The sequence below is a fragment of the Ostrea edulis genome, chromosome 1 (assembly GCF_947568905.1).
Source record: "Ostrea edulis chromosome 1, xbOstEdul1.1, whole genome shotgun sequence".
In the NCBI taxonomy this organism is placed as follows: Eukaryota; Metazoa; Mollusca; class Bivalvia; order Ostreida; family Ostreidae; genus Ostrea; species Ostrea edulis.
The window spans coordinates 83,105,788-83,126,726 of NC_079164.1; the positions used below are offsets into that span (position 1 = coordinate 83,105,788).

General features: G+C 34.8%; 1 protein-coding gene across 1 annotated transcript; it reads right to left on the reverse strand.

Moving 5' to 3' along the window:
* Nucleotides 1–243: 243 nt before the first annotated feature.
* LOC125678278 (alanine aminotransferase 1-like) lies at nucleotides 244–16,725 on the reverse strand. The gene is made up of 13 exons (XM_048916605.2): nucleotides 16,260–16,725; nucleotides 14,193–14,282; nucleotides 12,922–13,033; nucleotides 12,686–12,816; nucleotides 12,150–12,266; nucleotides 11,201–11,330; nucleotides 9,235–9,314; nucleotides 7,035–7,168; nucleotides 4,900–5,008; nucleotides 3,129–3,194; nucleotides 2,831–2,986; nucleotides 2,441–2,553; nucleotides 244–2,079 (listed from the first exon to the last, which is right to left on the reverse strand). Exons 1-13 carry the CDS (start codon nucleotides 16,479–16,481, stop codon nucleotides 1,989–1,991), a joined length of 1,551 nt encoding a protein of 516 aa, XP_048772562.2. The 5' UTR covers nucleotides 16,482–16,725; the 3' UTR covers nucleotides 244–1,988.
* Nucleotides 16,726–20,939: the final 4,214 nt, after the last annotated feature.

Consider the following 20,939-nt stretch of genomic DNA (forward strand, 5'->3'; position numbering starts at 1 on the left):
GTGGCGGAAAACATCAATCAATCAATCGTAGACGTACGATATTTTAGGGAATACAGATACTGCGTTGTTATTTCTAAAATGGAAAGAAACGCATTTTATGCATATTTCGACTTAGAAGGTTTTGGAAGCGCAGTGACGAATTATGCAGTTTATGTCTCTCACCTGTTTTACATTTAGAGTATGTTTTGCATATGATCAATTTTTTAATCAAAACAGGTCACTGACAAATAAATTAAAGTTACAGTAGTTTCATAAGACTCATTTAATTAACAATAATCTCAATTTAAAAAAATGCTTCTTGCACTTACAAGAGCATTAAACATAGTAAGTGTCAAAGCAAGCCGTGATATATACAGTGTACATATATACTGAAAATGACTGAAAGATCTATCACAATCACAAAATAGACGTAACTATACAATGTATAACAAGTGAAGTTCCACTACATCTGCACACGTACATCTTAATGGCAATATTTTAAAGTATTAGGTTAAGCTTCACTAATTGATTAACTTTAATGATTTCAAAGGTAATGACAAGATCATAGTATTTATCTTGTAAAGAGCAAAGATACATTTTATAATAAATAATTATGCAAATATTCTGTATATATAGCACTACTGAATAAGGGAATAAAAGATTCATCCGAGATTTCAAAATAAAGCACCCAAGTAACCACGTTCTGACATCAAAGTAGTTTCCCCTTAAAACATCTGACAGTCAAAGCATATATCGCAATCAATTGCACAGTATTCAATACATGTATGCATTCTACAAAAAATACAGAGCTGGTACAGTTGAAAAATCTTCCCCTACTAGTGAGACTTACATTTTTATGTACAGAATGTACCTGCACTATAGTGCACTCTAGGTTGCTGAGTGGTAAGCTATGATGTTAGAACTAGAAAAAACATGCTACATACATGTACATGTACAATTGCATCATCAACCTCAATTGCCCAAGTCGCAATCATTATTTAATACTACCATCGATGCTGCTTTGAAATTTTCACAAACTTTGTGAAAAAGAGTTTTATTGTTGCTACTTTAAATTAGCTGTTCAACAATTCCAAGAACAAGGTAATTATTTCTATTTTCCTAAGATGAAGTTTATAACATGCTCAGAGTATATTCATTCTCTAGGAGATGTGCTGTCATGTCTTGCCATCAAATCTAAAAATAAAACTACAAAAACAACGATTTTTTTTTTTACTTCAAGAGGTTTAATGGGACTTAAACAAAGGCTGATCATGCTATAATTTGAATTTTCATCAAGATTTTTGTCACAAAACAACTTCAATTTCTATTTTTGTTGAAATTTTATAACCTTCAAATGAATTTTCATGTTTTTAAAGGATCAATTTAAGACATATAATGCATGTATATAGATCTCTAATTCATGCTATGTTCATATTGTTGGAAACTGGTCATTAATGAATGACCCTGATCAAGAGATAAATATTTATACAGTTACATGTATCATTGTATGCTGCATTAATGTGCACCAGAAAACATATCTGTCACTTTCAAAAACTCAACTAGTACAATTGAAAACAAACCAAAAATCCAAAAACAGCTTGTTTTGAAAGATAATTATCAAAAATGCCATATAGGTACTCAGAGGTTCAAATCAAGACAGGCCTACATGTATATCTGAACAGTTAATTTAACACAGATGTAAAAGTGGGGTTTTCAAATGACATCCAATATTCAAACTTTCAAGACTGCTAAACTTAGACAAATGATTTTCAATCAGACCTGGTGTTATTAATATATGAGCGAGTACACTGCACATGTGTTGCGAGGTTAATGCATATTCAACAGATTTCATATGCAAAAATTGTCCAGTATTGATACATATGTACTTTAACTTCATGATACAATAATATATATACAACTATTCCTATTTTGAGCAATTTCCTTTTTTAAAACCTTGTACATGTCCATCAGCAGAGAACAACCTTAACAATATTTTTCAACAATAAACCTTATTTATACTTCTGCATAAAACCAACATGAAATTTCTTGAAACGCTCCATCATTTCTTTAAGCTTGTCAACTGGTGGTAATATTGTTGTCCTGAAACATAAAGCAAAATTCAGAGAATTGTTCTTACATGTAACTATTGATTAATCATTTACAATAATAATTAAATATGGAAAAAAAGTTATGAAAGATGCAACTTCCCAGACTGTCTACATAATGAAAGGTGAAGATAGCGAACAATGATCAATCTCATAACTCCTATAAGCAATACAAAAGAGAGAGTTGGGCAAACAAGGACCCCTAGATACACTGGGATCAGGTGACTAGGAGGAGAAAGCATCCCCTGTCGACTGGTCACACCAACCATGAACCCTTTATCTTGATTAAGTACACAGAGTAATTCATAGTCAAAATCAGTGTGCCAAGAACCAAGTTGATTTGTTTCGAAAATTACCGAAAGTGGTATGTTCCTGGTTTCTGTCCGAACCCTGAGCCTGGCACCACACATATCCCAGTACTTTCCAACAGTTCAAAGCAATACATTGCATCTGCTCCTATTCCCTTTTTCTGAAAAAAAAATTACAGTGAAACTCCCTGGCCACACTTCCGATGCTCCAATATAGAAATCATTTTAGACTGCTTGATTTGCTCAGTAGGATATATTTTAGACTGAGGTAAAATAAGCATGCTGATGACAGACAGCAGTTTTTATTATTGTTATGAGGAAAGCATTAGATAAATATTTAAATGATATTTTATTGCATAAATCTGATCAAGGGTTTTACAACCATTGATACTTGGAACATTAATAGGTTAACGTCTTCTACACCATTCAAAGTCTTACCTTTGCCGTTTCAACAGCAGCCTCTGGCAGATAAATTTGAGGAAAGGCATACATTGCTCCCTGTACAGGATTACAGGACATTCTCTCCACAGAGTTGAAGGTTTCTGCCACCAGTTCAGCCTTCTGCTTCAGCTGACCCAACACTTCATTTTTCTCCTATTAAGATTACATGTACAGTATTAAGTAATATTCTATATCAACAACATAACTGAAAATATCATAGATTTGTTAAGACATCAATATTGCTAAAACACTATTTAAATATCTAAATATGTCGGGAATTAAAAAGGCTGCTTACTTTCATAAAGAGATCATAAGATGGTTCTCCTGGTCGTGGGGGGTTAACCACAACATCCATGGCAGTCTGTAAAGACCGACAAGAAACATCTTTCAAATACTCATAAAAACCAGCATAACTACATGTAGCTAGATGTAGTTTTTCATTTAAGCACATACAAATAAAAAAGTTGTTTTTGTTGTAAATTCCCAGTACATAACTGTATGCCATTTTCAAAAGTTGCGAGTTATCTAATGACAAGATCATTTATATATCATTTGTCCATAAACTTGCTTCAACATTTTTACAGCAAACCACATTTACTACAAATACGCTAACAATGAATTCGTATTTGCAGCAAAAATGATTTTCATTCCCTGTAATTTTAAAACACATATTATAATTGAACTTATTGGATATAATAAACTACATTTATAACAAATCAAAATTGTTCATCCCCTACATTTTGCTTTAAGTGTGTTTTGCCGACAGTACAGAAGCTCAGTCTATCATACAGCTACATCAAATGAATTTTTATTGTCCTCATAAAACTTAAACCTTTTACCTTTCTTTTGTGTTACCTCAGAAATATGCAATGACATTAAAGTTTCCACAATAGTATATCGTAGTATTTCTCAATATTGCTTACGTAACGAATAACCTTGAAAAATTGATATAGGTTGAGTTAACATGCTTCTTATACTGCAGTTTATCATATACATGTACTTGGTAATTATTATGCCAATTTTGCACTGCACAATACAGGTGACGTCACAATAACTGATACCAATGACCAGTCCAAAAATCCATATATCACAAATCATGACGGCGTGCAAAAATGCAAAAGAAGCCAGAAATTATGTATTCGCTCATAACAATCACCGTATCAAAGTTTTTACTGTAGTAAATCAATGTATGAGAGTTTTTTACCATAGTTAATTTAAGAATTTTTTTACCATAGTTAATCAATGCATCAATAATTCACTATTATAGTAAATCAATGCACCTCAGTTTTGAGTAAACCATTGTATCAAGGTTTTTACCGTACCAAAGTAATGTAATGTACCAAATATTCCTTGATGTAACTTGAAAATGCAAAAAACAATAACCCGCATGTCATCAAAAGAATAACAATCTATAAAATCAGCTCCCAGATTTTGTATCAATTTTTAAAAATTATAGACATTATACCATCACATACAATATCTAAGCATGAAAAAGTGCAGTACATGATAAATAGAATATTACATGCCAAAATCCATATCATGTCATATCAGCTCTCATATCAACCCTAGATATGGGGTCAATCAGGCTGATGAAAGGTGAAGATAACGAACAGTGATCAATCTCATAACTCCTATAGGCAATACAAAATAGAGAGTTGGGCAAACACGGACCCCTGGACACACCAGAGGTGGGATCAGGTGCCTAGGAGGAGTAATCCGATGGACACCAACCATTCTGTAGAGCCTGTGCCCCTTATAGACTCCATAGAGTGACATTTTATACTGAACAACATGTCAGCCAGTATTGTATCATTGTTTATTTCATGAAAGAACATATATCGGGTGACAATTATCCTCGGGGACAGACTGTCCACCAGCAGACATACATGCTCGATGTTAAATGAAAGGTGAAGATAACAAACAGTGATCAATCTCATAACTCCTATATGCAAAACAAAATAGAGACTGAGCTACGCAAACATGGGATATGACATGTCAGATAAGGATTTTAGCATGTAATACTCTTAATGTACACTGAGTTTAGGTAAGCAGGAGAAATACCACACCTGTCCAGAGACTGAGGAACACAGCTTGGCTGATATGGACTTGACCTGCATTGCCTTAACAGCAGGTTCCAGATTGATGACCTCGCAGTAACCTCCCCTGAATCCACATCTGACACAACAAACATAGATCATTTATATCACTGTGCTGTTTGCATTATTTTTGCCCATTTCACTTAAATCCTTTGAGAGAGAATTCAACAAAACGTTTCACCAAAACTCCCAAGTATTTAAGGAATGAATTTAGTATATTTTTTTTGTTGGATGGAGGTATACCACGAAAAAAGAAAAGACAGAAAACTGCATCATTGCACATAGTGCATGAAGCAAAAGTTTTCCGTCGTTTTTTTTATGGTATACCTCCATCCAATGAAAAAATAATGAATTTATTCCTTATCATTTAATATTTTAAAACATTGAGTTTATATGATAAAACATTATATGATTTGGGTTGAATTAACGAGTTATTCTTGGACTACATTCTATGTCATTTCGAGATGGGCATAGTAATTTGTGAATACACAACTTTAAAAAAAAAACCTAAATCCATTAGGCCTAATAGCGACTTCCATGAACTGTTGTTTACTGTTGAGCAAACGCGTTTCTTGTGGACTGAAGAATGTCGTTTTAAAAGGATGAGTTAGAAAATTGCTAGAATTTTGTTGAGTGGAACTGGAATTAAGTGCAAAGTTCGATGTCGGTACTAACGGAAAGCGTGGCGTGGGACACATGCATAATCTGATGTGGGATGCCAGGTAGGGTTCTCTTGAGGGTTATCACGGTTTCCAGGTGGACAAGTGAGTGTTACAAAGGGTTTTTCGAGTGTTATCAGTGAATTTTTAAGGCATCACAGCTGTTGTAACGTCATATGGAAGCCCCGTTCGGTGCCCACTCATAAACATATTATGCCAGAGTTCGAAACCATAGTCATTAAGGGCTATGACATTGCAGTATCTCTGAGGCAGTGTGTCGTGTATCTGGTATTTGGGTTTGTGACATGAAGGAAGTTGTCACAAGGTGCAAACTGGACTATTGTCATCCCCAGTTGAATACATTTAACTCTCGTCCCAGAATTGCAGAAGCAGACATGTGTTGTTATATGGGGGGGGGGGGGGGTCCTCAAATAGCCATGTTTACTTCATTTTGCATAATTAACTATTATTTATATTTGATATTTGTTTGGTTTTGTTTAATAAATTTATATAGATCAATAGAATTGTTAAGTTTTTCTTTTCAGGGTTTCCTAATCTATATATACATGTAAATAAGAAGCATCCAGAGGAATCTCCAACATTGCAATAGACAGTAGTTCTGGTCATTTTTTTTTTTTCGTTGGATATGACATTCCAATAATTTTTCAACCAATGAAAAAGTGTGTAACATGTAAAATTAAATGATTCTAAAATAAAGTAGTGAAATAGCTCTAAGTAAATTCCAAATGGAACGAAAATGTTTTCAATACATTACGTTTTTGTACACAAAAAGACAGACCAGATACCACCGGTATATGTAATCTTCAATTACGGGGACATAAAAATATGCTTTCGTATGAAATACATGTACAAAAGGAAATTTTTCTTTGGGAATTAACACTTGGCTAAGGAATGTTCATCTTACATAACAGTGACACAGGCACTCGACATTTTAAATATCTATAATAAAAAAATTTGTCTTCCTATAAACAAAATATTCACTAGGTGTATCACGCCGCCATCTTGGTTTTCTTCTTTACCGCTATACATCAATTGCAATTTTTGATGAAAATTTTGTTTATATATGATATGATAATATATTTTTAATATAGATATATCAGGGATGTGACTAAATTCCTCAGAAATCAGAGGAAAACTGATCATAAAGGGAGGAAAACACCTCACCCTACCTGGAAAAATATCATTTTCTGCCAATTTAGATCAAATCCAGAGTGTTTCATTTTTTCGAAAATTTAGCAAATCAGAGGAAAAATCACACCCCTGATATATAGATATAAATATTTAAAACGTCCAGTGCCTGTGAACAGTGACCCTATTTTGACTTTAAGTATGCAAATATTTAACACATCGTTCCTAATCCTTTTACAAAAAATGTATTCCATTAATTTACTAATTCTCTATACAGTCCAATATTTGACAACTTACTCCCCCATGTATCCTTTTGAGGTGGACATAAATGATGCGAGCTCCATCTCTCGATATTCTGGTCCCATCTCCATCATCACTTTTTTAAAGGAGTGGAAAGCAGACCCCTCCGCATAAATATTGTGTTGGTATACCTGTCAAAATCTGCATGTCTTGAATATATTCTTTCCCTCAATAGGAATTTTAACTATTGAGTTAAAAGCTACTATTTATCATATCATTTGAAAATGAAAACCTGCAATTGACTGTTGTATATATGATGTTCTTAAAAGGGCAGTAGCTGTCATTTTGTCACCAAAAATTGAATTCAATGAAAATTGATCTATGTTACATATTTCAGTAATAATACCAGTATTTAATAATTTCAAACACTTTTACCTCAAAACAAGCACATGAATATGTAATTTTGGTGATTAGATAATCACTGTCTTCCGAGACAACAATTCTTCCTTATATATTTCGTTACACTAAAAGTGGTTATTTACATAGATTTATGAAGTTTCTCTTGTACTTGTACAAAATAAATTTCTATGCCATTGAGAGAATTCTAGAAAATAAATGGTGGACATCTCTTTCCCAGCTAATGCCCCTTTATTAAATGGTCTAATATACCCCATTCAATATGCCTTTGTGAAGAGAATGAAGGTGTACCATTTCATATATACTCTCAATAACTGAAACACTTTTCTTATATTTACATTTTAATTATTTTAATTCCACTTTGATGATAAACCTGAGTTATACTCCTCAGGTCAAATGTATTCATACAAAGGGAATAGCCTATTTATAAAGTTTATGAGATATTAACTTTCAGTTTCGGTTAGGGCTGTTCCAGAAATGATCAAATGGGGGGGGGGGCCGGGCGGCAAACGATATTTTTTTGTGTGGGTGGTCGTATTTTTTCATATTTTAATTGGTCCGTGGTTGGACTGTTAAAAAAATATTTATTATGGGTAGTGGGTAGTTTCTATTGTTTTATTTTGTGCCACGTGGGTGTTGAGTTTTCAGAATATTTTTATTGTCGCTCTTGTCGTGTTGCTTACAAAACGTCGGAGGGAAAATTGAAAACGTGCTTTCGAAATCGGAAGTAACATAGAACTATTCGAGTTGTCGCTCTTTGCAGCGCATAACTTTCCATTACGGCACTCTTCAAATTAGAGGCGCGTTTAGTAGGGTCCCTTTGGACGTGATGGCGGCGAACTCTGTTCTGTAGATTATTACAGTTTACAGTGCATCGATTTTGGGAATATTTTGAAACCAATAGGTATTCCGTTTTCTAATAAAAATAGGCAAACCTTAGTTGATTTATACGAGGGTACCGATACGTTATATTTATCAGTCGGTGTGATGGTGATAGAGGCCTCCGGGCGCGGGCTCCATTAGAAGACGAACGATTCGTGGAAAAACATATCCATACCCATTTCATGATAATAGCATCGTTTGGACTCCCACTCTTTCCAACATTCCCGCCATAGATGCCTTTGATTGTTGATGTGACATCGTTTCTTCAGAACTAATGTGATACAATGTCGCACAGGCATTACCGCATCATTGACTAGAATGTTTGTCCCGAAAACCTCGCGAGATTTGTACCGTTTTCATTTTTAAAAATATTTTTGTGGTGGGTCTGGTTATTTTTTTTATTTTATTAGATGGGTCATTGTAAAATGAGTTTATTAATTTGATGGGTCATGGGGTAATTTTTTTTTTTTTTTTATGGGTGCTTGGTATATACAAAAGGTGCCTCCCGACCCCCCCATGTATTTATTTCTGGAATAGCCCTTAGTATATAAGAATATCAAGCGGAAAATGAAGGGAATGTAAATACAGTTAACTCCATTTATATTGAACTTCCTTATATTGAAGTTATGTTATATTGAAGTAAGAATAAATCCCCAGTAACATTATTTATATAGTTAAAATTTGTTATATTGAACTTTGGATATATTAATGAACAATTCAGGTTGGTCCCCTGTAGTAGTGTGTACATGAATTTATGTCTCCTGAATTTCATTATATCGGAAGTAATGTGTACAAGGATTTGTGTCCCCTGAATTTCATTATATCAAATTAGTGTGTACATGTATTTCTCTACTTGAGTAATGACCAAAATGTATTCATGTGACTAATAATTAAATAAGAAATGCTTGTATATGATAATGCATGCATTTATAGAAATAAATTGGTTTTATTCTATTACCTCATCTGCTAGTAAAAAGAGATTCTCCTCCTTGGCAAACTTGATGATCTCCTCGATATTTGGTCTCGATAAAACTTGACCTGTAAAATTATATTTCACATTTAATACATTACAAATAAAACCAAGCATCAGAAGTGATAAGTCAAGCATGCATGAGAAAATGATTGACGGTTATTTCAAACAAACCTTATAATAAGGGCCCTACAAAGCATGGAACCTCCATGTGGACATTCAGGATTTCTCCTCTAATAATCTTCACCTTTACATGCATTACACTGCGAGCCATTATCTTTTTTCAAAAGTATCATTTAAGCAAATTTGATAAAAAATGGATTAGCAATGACACTCAAATATTATACACAAGGAAGGGACCCTTATCTTCAAAATCTATAGGAATTCAAACATTTGTGTAAGACAGCATAATTCGTATGGCATATGCAAGAGTCAATCAGATACAAATCTTGTACACCCATGTAAAGAATTTTGGTAACCCCTATCCCTCTGTGACCTTACATGTATCTTTTAACCTTGAAAATCAATAGAAACTTCTATTGTCTTTATCCAAGGTAGCATTGCAACAAATTTGATAAAATGTGAAAAATTATAAAAAAAAAAATTAAACTAGAGCTGTTCAGATGGACTAATACACACTGCTGGATACACCTATCTGAACATGAGGCCCATGGGCCACATTGTGCAAGCACAAAGAGGTAATGAGCAATCAAATTTATCAATGCTACATATATTGCTTTAATAAATATGAACTGAACAATAAGTATCCTAACTACATCTTAAAGAATTTTGAATAATACTATCACCCCTTCATAGCACCAGCAGTTACAGTGTGAAACCTAAAAGTTCAATACACAAGGACACTTGCATATTGATTTGGCAATCTATTCCTTTTGTAACCCTGACCTGACCCTCATGTGCCATGGTATGAACGAATCTGAAGCAACACTATATAAGGGTGCTTAAATATTAATTTAAAAATCCATTCCCTTATGGTTTTTTGAGAAAAAAACCTTCAGATTTTCAAATACAATACCAATTCTAAACTTTGAACCCTTATTGCACCCCCACCTTTGCCCCAGAGTGCATGGTATGAACAAACATAAATCTTCAGTATATGAGGAATATTTCTATATATTTTTTTGTAGGAATATTTGCTATTTTTTTAATTATCTCCCCTTGGAACAGGGCATGACCCATCCTTGAATTAAACTTCAAACCCCTTAACCATGGATGCTTTGTGGCGAGTTTGGTTGAAATTAGCCAAGTGTTTCTTGAAAAGAAGTTGAAAACATGAAATGTTTATATATGCCAGACAAATCTTAATCACATAAGAATACATAAGCCTTTGGCTCAGGTGGCTGGACACAATATTATTTGATCCAGCTTTATAAAAGTGATAAACACCTACAAAATCATTGCTTATACCACATTTTACAATCTCCAATATTGTGTCCTAAATATTATAAATTACTTGACACACCTAATCAAAAGACCTTTGTGTTCATTCTATTTTACACTAATGGTTATAAATGCATCAAAAAGAGCATCTATAGCCATGGACAGTTTTGTTGATATTTCTCTAATAATAAGCTTTCAAAAGGTATAGAAGTTGCCCTTAACCAAAGTTGGTAAAGCACAAAATGGTAAAAGATGCAGCTTCCGGATCACATGTAGGAAGAAGCATAAAAAAGAATTCATGAGAAAGTCTGGATTGTATTGCACTTACAATAAGTTGAAGACCTGAACCCTGACCTTTAACCCCATGTCTACAGACATACAGGATAACAGACATTGTGATTCCAGTAACTTCATTGCAGGGGTATGTAAAACCAAACAAAAACCACAACTCTTGTTCAGTACATGTACAAAAAGGCGAAACAGAGGAACTCACAAACGCAGACACCACACCATCACAAATGTATCTTTGTTAAAAGAAGATATTAGACCACACCTGTGGGATTGCCTGGGTTGATGATCACTAAAGCCCTTGGTAAGCAGTGTTTACGAGCTTCATTCAGTGCCCTCCTGAGTTCTGAGGCATGTAGAGACCAAGCATTGTCTTCGTCCAGATAGTAACTGATCTGACAAAAAAGAAACACATATCAACCCATCACCTAGCTTCATTCATGCAGAAAACAAAGAGTCCGTATAAATAAAACATACACTTATTGAAAATATGTTCAAAATATTTCTAAAATATATATATTGCTGAATTAACACAAACATTACAGTACTACAAAAAAAATTTGCTAACAATTTTTATCTTAACATTCAGTGTCTGGGTTTGTACAGCACTGGACCATTTTTTCCAGCACTTTTAAACATTACAATCATGTCTATGATTTAAAAGCTGACATTAGACATTACAATCACGTCCATGATTCAAAAAGCTGACACAACTGATGGAATTTTCTAATTCTTTCTTTAGCTCATTTAACCTCTTTTTAAAAAATCAATGGTTGCTTGGCTAGATAGTTTTTTTTTTATTACTTTACAATGTCATAAATGAAATGTGAGTATTGTGTTTACCAAAAACAAACAAAAAAACACATATCTCCCCTAAATAGATATAATTGGTATGCAAGGTCTTAACTATAAAAATTGAAAGTAGAATGCGATCAGAATTCAAGCACCATTTAAAAGAACTTGCGCACTTAAATTGCAAATTTAAGCACTTATCAATGACTTTGTATGTTTACGCATTTTCAAGCACTTTTAAAGTACTGGGTCAAAATTCAAGGACTGGGTCAAAATTCAAGCACTTTTCAAGGACTGGGTCAAAATTTAAGTACTTTTCCTGGTCTGCATAAACCCCGAGTGTTATATTGTATGTGTATGAACAACACGGTACGTGTATACTCACTGGGTAGGCATTGTATTCAGCTATTGTATATACTCACTGGGTAGGCATTGTATTCAGCTATTGTGGCGGTGTACAGGGGATACTGAGGGATGGGAATCATAACTCCAGCTCTCTCTGCTCCATCTCGACCAGTCATCAACATCTTCATGATGGTCTGGATTAAATACAATAGTTCTAGAATAAAATCATGATTTTCAAATAAGAGAACAAAACATTTTTATTGCAAATCAGACTGATAGAGTTATTATATTTTAGGGTCAGATTCAATTTAAAGAAAAATAAAATAGGAGAGGAGGTACCCAAGTTTGTACCGTTTTTGTCAAAGAAGTGGGGATTGCCCATGTCTCAATGACCATTTTTTTTTTTAAAATATGTTCAATCAAAAAGGAGTGCTGCCACCTCCATATCCCTCATCAGATCCACCACTGCTTATCTGAAGGCAGCACAGCCTTTATACATGAGTCTGCCATTACTGATACAAATCTCCCAACAACTAAACATATTCTTTTCTTATGATCTCAGCAGTGTTCAGAGCACAGCATTCCCTACTCATCAAATCCAAGATATGCTGACCTTTATACCATCGCTTGCTCCTGTACACAAGAATATGTCGTCAGGATTAGAGGGGTGTCCATCTCTTTCTTCAATGTACCGAGCAATGTCCTCACGAATCACCCTCACTCCTGCACTGTCACTGTATGCACCTAAAAGTGGCTTCAAAATACTATTCTTGTTCCTTCTTAAATTTCTTAAAATGATTTAAGTTTAGATTGGTTAAGTACATGCAATTGTTAATGGATTTGGATTACCGATGCTGTGACCCCCACAGCTATCTAAAATTCTTCTGGCTCTGTCTTTAGCATCGTCTGGATAATATGGACTTTTCATTAAGTGGTCCGGATCCGTACACAGGGCTACTACCTACATTACAGAACAGTACATACAGAAAAAAACTTTCTGATCAGATACCTGTCTGTCTCACTCTCCATTTCAATAATAATTTTCATTCTCAATGGTCTTTTATCCATCATTAATTACAATGTTTCTCAGATGGACAAAGCATGTCCCATTAGATAGATTTTATCACAAAGGATACTGTATTACCATATGAAATATAATTTTAGTATATATTACAGTAAAATATCTGTATCTCGAATATGGTTTATCTCGAATACCCCGCTTGAGTCGAAGTCGACCGCCAGTCCCGACCGTTTTCCCTATATAAATGATTATAAAAACTTCTGATATTTATAACACGGTAATCTCGAATACTCCGCTTATGTCGAAGTACGTTCAAAGTCCCATACCCTAAATTCACCTGGTTTATCTCGAAGTGCAGTCAATTTTCCGCTCTGCTTACCATACCTGGCGTCGTAAAGTCACACATTCACAACCGCGGCTACATCAATTATAAGTAATGACCGCTAATCCACGCTCGCCTTTTCCCGAGTAGACCCAGGTCGCAATAAATGGTTCAACAGCTTGGGTGATTGGTGAAGCCTTCCAACATTATGGCTAAAGTTCACCGTCAGTTATGAACTAACACACCCGATTCCAGGGATGGTGTTTTGAATGACACGCTCTATCATTAACATGTGGGTTAGATAAACGCACAAAATCGTCGAAATACGCTTGAAGGTAACGCTCTTAATAACGATAATGCATTTAATAATACACGCTTCATCATTAAAACTAGTACAGAGAAAACACAAAAATTTATTTAATAAACATTTAAAAGTTTTTTTTAATCCGTCTTTTTTGTTTATATATATATATATATATATATATTAAAAAAACCGAAATGTTTGTCTTTGAAATTCCACAATATTAATTTATCAACTTGTATTAAACTATAAGAAATGGCAACGGGGGTTAACCAGGTTTTGTTTACAATGCAAATCCCATACTATACATCAAAAATCCTCCTTCAAAAAAAATATATCCAAGATCGATTTTGGATATCTCCAACCCCCGGATATCTCGAAGTTTTTTCGAGGTCCCTCGGACTTCGAGATAGAGATATTTTACTGTATATGTACTTCACATCTCAATGAATCAAATGGTTTAATTACTAGATCACCTGTCGCAGGAAAGTTAATGGCTTTTGGCCAGTCGCATGGCAGTCCCCAATGTTGGCTCTTATAACATCTTTAAAATCCTTTGAAATGCCCTGAAATAATTAATCTCATATATGAAACAAAAATACATCCTTTACGGAAGAATTTTAATTCAAAATTGTCAAATGCATGTATAGGATCATTAAGTTATTAAGCAGCAGTTATCCAATAGTCAGCATAGAATAAAGTCAATGAGGATCAAAAATATAATGAATTGGCGATCAGATTCCACATCAATGTAAAGTCATCTTTCTTCAAAGCACTGCGCTAGGGTAGTGAACTGTTTACAACACAAAAGAAATTCTCTTTTTATGATTCTTAAAATAACATAGTATTGTTATGAATTCTAATGATGTACCACAGTATGGTGGTTACTTCAAAGTGTAAACATGTTCGAAAATTATGTGACTGTTTGGCTACATCATTGTACTTAAGAAATTCAATCTAATTCAATCTAAACTAGCTTAACCTAGCTATTTCAAATAGCTTTATGAAACTAGATAGCTTAATACAGAAATTATGCTGGACCTGATAATAATATTCCATAATCAATGTAATGATTAAACGGGCCTCGAAATAATTGATGGCCTGTTTGGTCTGGGGTCAGTAAATTATGGTTTTGGTCTATATAAAGCTCTGTTAAGAGCATGCACCCTTATGGCTAGTTGATTTAAATACTTATCAAAATTCCTCAACAATCAAATAAGTAAATTTTAAACGTATGTGCATCCCGGTTTTTATCACATGCAAAACAATTTCTTGATTTCTCTATAATTAAGTAAATTTACAATGAAGTAAAACAATGCAGATAAATTCATGAATGTTTCTAAGAACGAGTTGTCTTTTAAAGTGACGTATACAATCAGCGGTCCTTGGATGATTCTTCTAAACATTTAAAAAAAAAAAAAGGTACAAGCAACAGGAGGTGTTTCGAGTTATCTAGGTACATGTATGTCTTCAGCTGCTGTTTTTTAAAGTAAACTGTGAAGATTTCGTAATCCAGACAGTCACACAGTACACTTTCAAAAATGACTAAGAAGGTAAAGATGACACCGACTATTTTCTAAGTTTAAGTGAAAAACATGGTCAAGGATAGTGCGATTAAAGCAGTTGTTTTTTTTTTAAAACCCGCTGTTGATACTAGTTTGCATAAACAAGAAGCGAGGCTTAATGATGAAAATGTTTCATTATTATTGAATATGTTTAAATTAGGCCAGTTGTTTTTGTATCCACTTGTCCAAAGGGACAGAAAAAGTTATCAATTGACCAGTAAAAATTTATGTTGATAACCCAAGTGGCCTGTGAATAAAAATATTTATTAGAGGGCGAAGCCCTCTCACGGCCCGAAGGGCCGTGAGAGCGGAGCTCTCCCTATAGGTAACGCGTATATACATGTTTAAAAGGAAAATATAGGAATATAATGAAAAATTAAACCATACCTATGGAACTTGAAAAGTTTGGTACTAATGGCGTCGATTCGAATATTATCGCGTGGACATGTATTTCTCCATTTTGAATCTCGTCTACCCTAGTTCACGTCGTTCTGAGATGTTACATAAAATTCGTAAAAGCATGTAAATCTTATTTTCTTAATCATGTATAATCACTCCACGATTAACGCCATGTTTGTTGTTGTGGTTCAAACGCTATGTTTGTAAATTTCCTAAATAACGACGCTGAATATGACGTCACAATGTACTGTTGACATCAATTGCGTTATATTTCCCGCGTTCAATATGTAGGCGGATCAAATATCCAAAATTAGGATGCTTTGATACAGTTCCGTCCTCGTGCTAACTTCGGGTTGTCTTTGTTCTGTTTTGGATATAGATACCAATGCCAAAATTTGTTTGCTTCGCCCTCAAACACAGTCACGCCGTAAAACATATTAATTTAATAGGTCTGTTAAAGAAAAAGACTAGATGCTATCTAAGCAACATGTGACAAATCGGCTAAGCTGAGCATACAAATGTGTTTACACCCCACCACCACCAGAAAGTAGACCTTTGATCTGTTGGTGTGTATCATACCTTATTTAACTCAGCCTCAATTTCTCCTGCGCGAATTACAATAGGACCTCGAACTGCATATTCCATATTCTTCACAAATGGATTCATGGTATCCATAGTTAACACCTTTTGGCGTTTGCATGATGTGTGGAAACTGCAGATCCCAACTTGATAACCAAGGCCATTTGAGTGTCCCGCCCGTTGAGACATCCATTTTTGAAGGTGAACCCCAGAACGACGCATAATATCAATGGTGCAAATTGTATCGAAATATTCAGTTGCAGTAATTCTAAATCAATGACACTTGTAGCAATCCAAAACAATGATTAGGCCTAATCACTAAAGCAGTTTACATAACTTGCTAGTTGTTGTTACCCGTCCAAATTATCCTGGCTTGTGTAAAAACAATAGGAAGTCCGTCAACGGAACATAAAAGCGAAAACCATTTACAGCAAGTGGTAAATGTAGTACGGCTAAAAGCCGAAAGTCCCAAATACGGGACTTTCGAGCAATCGTAATACACTCGGTCAATTCCGTAATCGACAAATAACGTTCTTTTTTTAAAGGCTGAGTGTGTTATTATTTTTTTTTAAAAGGCCGAGCGTGTTTCGATTGGACTTTCGAAATGCGGATCCACTCTGACTTTTATCGCGCGTTGAACGTAATTTGTAGCATTCTCTCCACCAATCTCTCACCAGAGAGCGTATTACGCTGCGCTACAACACCTCTGTCAACATCTAAATGTCAAGATTCTTGGCAAAACTTACCTATACCTATAGCATCATGGATAATAATTTTATAAGTTTAAGTTTTATGCTTTAAATCTTAAAGTAGGTTCACAAAAACAACGAATTCCATGATTATATACTAGTATTATTGAATGAATGAATATTTATATAAACCTTCTAATTCGCTCAGGTGTCTCATATTTACCATCTTTTGATTTTAGAAAATTCAGAGAAGTGTTTGATTTGCTCAGATATTATCATTACAGTTCGATATGCTAAGTTAGTTTTTGTACATTTTGATATAACTTTTTAGACGTTGACAGAGGTATTAGTGGAGCGTAGCGGGAACGATAACTCTGGGTTGATATTGTCTCTCCACCTCTCTCATCTCCTATGTGACGCAGCACAATATACAGATTTGTATATTGTGAGTCCGCGATTATCACGCAGGCAAATAACACTAAAGAAGTAGTTCGCAGTTAAAAGTTTGAAGATAATGATAAAGAGCATTAATATAAAAGTATGGATTTTATTTTAAACATATATGATCAAAAGATCATTAAAAAGTAGGGAGACTCTGTTCAAATTATTGTGTAAAGTAATGAACTTGATGTTTACGTTCTTGTTTTGAAAGTTGTTTACGTTTGACGTTATGTTTTTTCGTCATTCTGAGTGATGTCACAGTATAAGCGGCCTAAGAAATCGCTATCCCATAATGCCTAAGTGGAAGAGTGGAAGTTTGCTCTCTCAACGCTTGGAATCACGAGACAATATAATCACATGATATAAACAATCATTCTCGGTTTCCTTTCACTGTAAAATTTCTGGCAACAGGTGATACATCGGGCTCTTTTCATAACCCACTGGCACTTTAATAAATACATATTTACCATTTAGTTGTCTCTTAATTTACAAGTTTTATCGTAATTTTACAGCCTTTCTTACTTTTGATTCCATGTTTACATTTAAATCTCCACCACGTGAATGTCCTACATTCATACGCATATTACGAAGTAGTTCCAAATTTAGGATCAGAAAACGGCGATTTTAAACAATTTACAGTAAGCTTAATTTAATTCTGTAACGTACCCGGGCGGGAGGTTATGAATTTAATATTTATTTGCAAGGCAGTGAATTTGTAATCAATAACGAGCTTCCGTGTCGTCGCGGGGGAGACGAGTGAGAGAGAGAAAACGTAACAATGAGTAAAAGTTCAACAACAATTTATTATAACATTTAGTAGATATTCTAACAATTTTAAATAAACTCACACAAATCCTTGTCGTCTTGTGTTGTTACTTGAATTGACAAGAACTAGCCTATGTATTATTATATATAGAATAAAGTGGGGGTGTTAAATCATACTGGCAATGACTGGCACCCAAATTAACTACGTATATAAGATATTTATATGGAACTCTGACAATTCCAATCAGTTGCAATCTCCACTTACTGTGGCACTGGATTCCTCAGAATAATGCGTCCGTGCATCAAGCTCAAAGGACCCCGAATGACAGATTGTCGCTGTTTATATAGCCTTTAGGGCGGATCTAGTAGGGCACCAATGACGTCGTAATCAATCTGACGTCACATTGGTAACTTCCCCAAACCGGAAATAGTGCATCCCCAATCATAAAGTGTAGGAAAACGGGAACAATGAATTTAAAGTGGAATAAAGTGGGCATCATCGCTTCTAACGGGTATAACAACTTATTATATAGACGACACCAATAAGTATACGGAGGTAAGTGGTGTTCAATTTAATGGCGAACAACTGCATAAATCGGTAAATCAGCGTAACTACATATCAATGTAAACAAAACATGTCGGATATCGATCCCGACCACGTGTTATTCAAAGAAACGTGCACATGTGCCGTACACGAACTAAATACGTTGCAAATCATAGCGGCAATTGAATACAATGGGAAACAGCCATTGAAATATTCTCCGTACTGCAGCTTGTAAAATAATGCTATGCAATATATAACGACAGGTCACAGCTGTCACAAATTGCACCACAAACATTTCATAATATGACTAAATATTTAGTCCAAAACATAAATGTTGAATATTAGAAACTATTACAAGATTTCTGTAAAAAGCCGTTGACAGAGGTGTAGCATTCTCTCACAAGAGGGCGCGCTACGCAAGCTTCACGTGTTGTGGAGCATAGCGTAACGCCCTCTGGTGAGATATTGAGAGGTGTAGTGCGAGGAACGCACAGAACTCTGGGTAGAGAATGTGTAGTGCGAGGAGCGCACGGAACTCTGGGTAGAGAATGAATTTGTAGGTCATGTCACTTCCGGATTACAATAACAACTAAGTAAACAAACATGAAATTCTTCAATTGCTATTAAATTCCTGCATTTAAATGATATCTTTGAAAGAAAGGATTCACTACAACCATTTTAAAGGAAAATGCAGTTGATTAAATTATGCGAGTTTGCGAGGAAAATAAATCTAGGGAATATCTTGAGGATATCATTAAAATGTTACGCCTTGCATCCAATGATACGCGTTTAAATGTGCCTTTTCCCTTTCATCTAATTTACACCCAGGTACTAAGCACCAATAGTGACTTAGATTTAATCTCCGCTGAGATTCGGCTTGGCTAAATATTCGGACAGACGCCTTCACTGAATCTCAGAGCAATCCTTCATAAATCATGTCTGGGAATTTACTTCCAGCTTCGGCCGGTTCTGGCAATTAATGTGCACTTCATCTTCGCAAGCCAAGTGTCCGATTCGCTTACTCTCAGCGAATCGGACACTTGGCTCGCGAAGATGTGTGCACTTTGGTGACACTGATGTTCGCTTCAAATAAGTTACTTGACCATTAAAACAAATCTGTATCACTATTAATTGTGTATTACTTTCGGTCTAAGTATGTTAATTCCATAAACTAAACTATCATTAAATTTTCCGTTCAAATGATGACTTCCATGGCGCAATATATTTTATCTCCCGAAATTGAAGAATTCCAATACTTTGGTTTTTTTGTTGTTGTTGTTTTTAGATTAGCGATATACAAGACGGTATGTGGAGATACAATATATCAATAACTAGATAATACAGACTATAAGAACTCTTCAATTTCAGGAGGTAAAATATTGTGCCATGGAAGTCATCGTTTGAACGGAAAATTTAGTGACTATTTTCATTTTCGGATTTTCATTGTTAGACGGTAAGTAATGCAGCATTAATAGTGATAGAGAGATAGTTCAACAGTCAAATCACTTATTTGAAGCGAACAGCAGTATCACCTAAGTGCACACCAATTGCTAGAACCGACCAAGCTGAAAGTAATTTTCCAGACATGAATTATGAAGGACTGTTCCTAGATTCGGTGAAGGCGTCAGTCCAAATATTCAGCCAAGCCGAATCTCAGCCGAGATTAACTTAGATCGGCATAATACGTATCGATGTCAACTTTCCCTACAATTGGTTATTATCACGTGGCCGTGGTGTATAAACGTCAAATATAATCGGTCGTTCCGGCACATCCCGAAAGTTCCGGGGGGGGGGTGGGGGGGGGGGGGTGGGGGGGGGTGATTCCTCTCTTTCCGTGATTTTTGCTTAATCAAATTTCTAAATTTAAAATTAATATCGCAGCCAATACTTTTCTCTGTTTCTAATTATACACAATAATAACAGTTCGCTATTCAACTTTCTGTATGCATAAAAAGAACACCAGACTGGAATTGTAAGGATGGGGTGCCAGTTACCAACCCCAAACACTGTGAAGAAAAAGTAAAAGACAGAGAGATGTGTTTATGCATGATTTACGAGAATCTGATAGATAACTTGCAGAAATGTCATATCAGGCTTCGGGGCCACCAACTTGTCAAAATTTCAAACTCAGATTTCACGTCAACAAGGTATTTTCATTTGCCTGATGAAATCTCAAAAGTATACCTCATTATCTAAATCACACTGTATAATCTCAATGCATCTCATATTCTAAAGAAATGT

Bases quoted from the DNA above. Each gene is read 5' to 3' on its own strand.
- LOC125678278 (XM_048916605.2), bottom strand. From the start codon at position 16,481: ATGCGTCGTTCTGGGGTTCACCTTCAAAAATGGATGTCTCAACGGGCG. The intron at 12,817-12,921 runs GTAATCCAAATC...AGCCACTTTTAG, and splicing joins CTGTGGGGGTCACAGCATCG to GTGCATACAGTGACAGTGCA. The intron at 9,315-11,200 runs GTGTGGTCTAAT...ATAATTTTACAG, and splicing joins CAACCCAGGCAATCCCACAG to GTCAAGTTTTATCGAGACCA.